The 4,267-nt window shown below is 43.1% G+C and overlaps 1 protein-coding gene across 1 annotated transcript; it reads right to left on the bottom strand.

The window, feature by feature from the left end:
* Positions 1-6: 6 nt before the first annotated feature.
* On the bottom strand, positions 7-3,914 carry LOC127751409 (uncharacterized). The gene is made up of 9 exons (XM_052274926.1): positions 3,837-3,914; positions 3,212-3,256; positions 2,796-3,127; positions 2,372-2,714; positions 1,747-2,284; positions 1,177-1,469; positions 774-824; positions 628-699; positions 7-544 (listed from the first exon to the last, which is right to left on the bottom strand). The coding sequence occupies exons 1-9, from the start codon at positions 3,912-3,914 to the stop codon at positions 65-67; spliced, it is 2,232 nt and encodes a 743-aa protein (XP_052130886.1). The 3' UTR covers positions 7-64.
* Positions 3,915-4,267: the final 353 nt, after the last annotated feature.

Below are 4,267 nucleotides of genomic sequence, written 5' to 3'. Positions count from 1 at the left end.
AAATAAAAATAAAAAAGAGAACATACAAATACAATTTTGATTGGCCCATCTGCCAACTCTCCTGCTACAATGTGGACACATAAACATCAATATTTATGAACCATGTCTGTCTGTGAGATTCAAACGGACCCATCCTAGGTTGAGCCCATTGCAGTGAGGGCAATTTGTGGTACCCAAGGATATTAAACCATTGGTTCACACAGTGTCCACAGATGGGGAAAGCCCCGCAGCCTATCATAGCATACCGGCCACGCCGGTTGTTGCAAATTATACACTCCCAGTGGCGCTGATCCTCCGACAATTCTTCCTCCGTGTCAGATAAAACTATGTCGGGGCGTAAATTTAATGGTGGGTGATTAGGTCGAGCACTTTCACTGAAAACATTGTCCTGATGAGGTTGAGCAGGGAGGGATCTGCTCGATCGGCTCCCTCTGCCGCTGCTGGCAGTGGCTCCACGTCCCCGTCCTGCCAGACCGCCTCGGCCCCGGGTTCCACGACGGCGCCCCGCTCCACGGCGGCCCCTGCTTGAGGAAGGTCTGCCATTCTGGAAAATAAAGGAATTGAAGCCTTCTAGCCACATGGCTTGTTCATAGTTACCATAGTTTGCATAAAACAACCATAACTTACCTCATTATACCTTTCTCCCATCAAGTCTTCAAACAAGTCAGCAGCATCAAGGTCGTGTTGATCGGGGGCATCCTAAACAAGAAGAGAAATACTGAATGAAAAATTCCTCGTGCTAGCAACACAGACATTGTGAGAGAAAAACTTACATGAGATGGCATTTCTTCCACAGAAAGGTCGTTGATAGCACACCCTCTTTCCTGCAATAAAGCAGACAGCTGATTGAAAACACAAGATCAAGTATTTAACTCAAACTCCACTAGGATCTCAGGTAACATCATCGGTTTAGTTTAAGCTATAAATGTCCAAAACTCTTCAGCTAATGAAAAAGGTGAAGATCACCAACTCTAAATGGACAAATATACTAAATAAAAATTATATTGCTTTTGAAACAAAGATAATGTTATTTTCACAATCTTTTTCCCTACAAAGTCTGAATTTAGTACTGGATTTATTTTACTCTATTATTAGTAGGCAATGTGACAAAACTTAGTCAACAACCTTAGTCGGCCTGGCCAAACATGTGTAGAAGAGGAAACAAATTGAACTCACCTGACTTAAACGGATGTTATCTGGAAGTTCTCGAGGTGCACCCCTTAAGGGAGAAGGGGGCCGGTCCTCTTCCCTGTCTCTTAACATGTCCTGCATTGACGCATCCAGGTGCCAAGACACAGTAGAAAGGAAATGCAGCATGTCCATTTCACGATTCATAATCTGCCGGCTGCAAGACCTTATTCGCGCATCGCTCAGGAGACTTGATACCCTTCTGGCTCTGCTTGGTGCTAGTCCTATTTCCAAGCGGCCCAAGTCTCTCCAAGCGATGTCCTCCATCTCGCGAAGCATTTCTGATACACAAAGGCATAACATTTATTAAAAAGTACGTTTGAAAGATGGGTCAAAAACATCTGCTTTTCTTTAAAATGTATTTAATCTAATGAGGCATTTTATTGGTATAAAGAAGATCAGGAAGAACAAGGCAGATCATCACAAGACTTCAATTATTTTTCGGAAATTGTCTGCTAGAACAATTGAAAAGCAGTAGATTTCCGAAAACAGTTGAAGGCTTGTGATGATCTGACTTGTTCCTGCTAATTTATTTATACCAATAAAATGCCTAATTACCAATGAACCGCCACACATTTGGCCTTCGGACAACCCTGGAATTAAGGTTTCGGTGATGAGCTTCAGCTACGTTGTTGGTCCTATGACGAACACCAAATACGCACAGGGTTCGCTCCCCGATGCCTTCTAGCCAAGTGACCCGAAGGTAATTGAAGAGGTCATTGAACTCTTCTTGAAGATTAAGTCTGCGTGCCTCAATAACAACAGCATTTAAGGCATCAAAGAGGCGACCTGGAGGAGCCAGGGGAATGCCTAAACATAATCGGACCACTCTTCTTGCGTTCTCACGGTCTCTCACTAATTCATGCAGCCCTAAAGATCTAACATTCCGGCAAACAGCACGGGCAAAATGCCACAGGCATCCCGAAAGCGTAACACGGGGAATTATTTCAAGAATGGCGTTAAGTTGGGCCATTTCAAAATCTGACATGAAAAAGTCGGGATCCATTTTAGGGACTACACGCCTGATAAAGGTAAAGAGATCTCGATAGGCTATCTCACTTCGAGACTCCATCAAAGCATAGGCAAGGGGAAGTATCTAAGGAAATGCAATAGAGATAAAGATTAGTTGATTGAGACTTCTAATCTAAAAGGTACACAAAATGACAGGAAAAATAAAACTTACATGGTTGTCGCGCACAGTTACAAGAGTGTACAGTTGCATTGAGTCAGGCTGGTTTGGGCGTGCATAATATGTGGCATCACCAAACAGATGCCTTACTTCGCCTGCTCCAGTGACAACTCTTCTGCTCAAAAAAAGCAATGACCGATGCCCATACCCGCCTGTCATTCCCTGGTACATGTCGCATTCACCATCCAAGCTGGTACAAAGATCACGGGTATTCCTCAAAAGATTGTCGAATTCTTCGAATGAATGGGGTATGTTCGGCCTGTTTTCAGACTGAGTTCTGATCATGGAGGGCCGAATTGAAAGCAAACTGACACGGCTTGATACATCACGAGGTACACTACAAATAAATAAAGATATCATGAAATTGTTTCAAGTAAGATGGGAAAGTGCACAGAAACAATGCTACAATGAAACTTACTTCCGGCTCACATCATGATAAATCAAGTCCACCCTCACACTCGGCCTCACTCTACAGGCTTGAATCAAACTGCTCCTAAACGCTTGGACTTGCTCCTGCAGCTCATCTGGCCCATGATTGTGTTGAGCGTGAGTAACAGTGAATCCGGAAAAATCTTCATTCATAACAGCTCTAGCAGGGCACGACGGGTTGCTACGGTAGAGCACACACCTCAGAAATACTCTTCCAGAGCCAACCCTTTGCCGGTGGAAATAAAACCCGTCTCCAACATGATACCGCCAGGAGCCAGGTCTAAGACCAGGGACCTGCAGCGCCACAGGATGAGCCTGCTGTAACAATTAAAGACAAAAGTCTTCATGTGTCAAACCACTTCCCACCTCTACAGCCAAACATGCCCACAAATTTCATTAAGTTACCTCAAGTTCATTGTCAAATCCATTGGAGGATGCACAGGGTTCAGTCTGAGGGCAAAAAAGAGCTTATTCATGTTTTCATCATTACATATCACTGATGAGCCAACATAAGCACGTAAGTCCACATTTTACTCATTTCAGGTTTTTGTTAGCAGTAAATTCTACAAACTGAGACGCATCTTTCTGTGTAAGCGGATTTAAAATATCTTAATAAACGGCAGAGATACAAAGCAGTACCAAACAGCGAAAGTCCACCCTTGAGCCAACAAAGGAACGAATGTCCACATGTGAGCAAACCAAAACAACGAATGTCCACATGTGAGCAAACCAAAACAACGAAAGTCCAGATATTTGCAAATCAAAACAGCGAAAGTCCAACACGGGCTGACATAACAGCGAAAGTCCGCAAAATTATTGGACTTTCGCTCTTATGTTAGCTCACACATGGACTTTCGTTCTTTTGTTAGACCAGACTTGGACATTTGCTTTTTTGATAGCCCAGAACTAGACTGTTGTGTTTTTTTCACCTAAGCACCTATTAAAATACATCTCTACCATCAATATTTAAAATTTCACACTGTGTTCCCATATTTGTTATTTCATCATGGATATTTTTAAGATAACTTACTTGACAGGCTCCTTGAGAAACAGAACGGTTGTACTTTTCTTGAACAAGATTTTTCCACAAGAATAGCTCCAGCACCATATGTGCATCAAAGCAAAATAGTCATAGATATAGGTTAATGACAACAACACAAATGTCCACTCAGCTTTGAGATAAACATAGTCACATAATGGATCAACCACAAATATGAGTGCCAATAACTCTGGAAACATAATAATTGGTAGTGTTGGCTCGAAATAGATATATGCTAAGACAAAATCACATGAAAACAGTAGAACAGTCTCGATTTGCCGGGATAGGTCCAGTCACAACAACAATAACCGCAACCGCACCACCGAGAGTGTTTCCAGATTTGTTTCGTCTTCGGTTCGTTTATTCGCAGTTTGCGCCGAGCCGCTCTGCCCCTCTCCCCTCCACCATCCCTTCCCCCCCCC

The sequence above is a fragment of the Frankliniella occidentalis genome, unplaced genomic scaffold (genome assembly GCF_000697945.3).
Source record: "Frankliniella occidentalis isolate FOCC.00 unplaced genomic scaffold, Focc_3.1 Scaffold466, whole genome shotgun sequence".
NCBI classification, from domain to species: Eukaryota; Metazoa; Arthropoda; class Insecta; order Thysanoptera; family Thripidae; genus Frankliniella; species Frankliniella occidentalis.
This window is presented reverse-complemented; position numbering and strand designations above follow the sequence as displayed.

Bases quoted from the DNA above. Each gene is read 5' to 3' on its own strand.
- LOC127751409 (XM_052274926.1), bottom strand. From the start codon at position 3,914: ATGGTGCTGGAGCTATTCTTGTGGAAAAATCTTGTTCAAGAAAAGTAC. The intron at 2,715-2,795 runs GTAAGTTTCATT...ATTTATTTGTAG, and splicing joins TATCATGATGTGAGCCGGAA to TGTACCTCGTGATGTATCAA. The intron at 825-1,176 runs GTGAGTTCAATT...GCTTTATTGCAG, and splicing joins ATAACATCCGTTTAAGTCAG to GAAAGAGGGTGTGCTATCAA.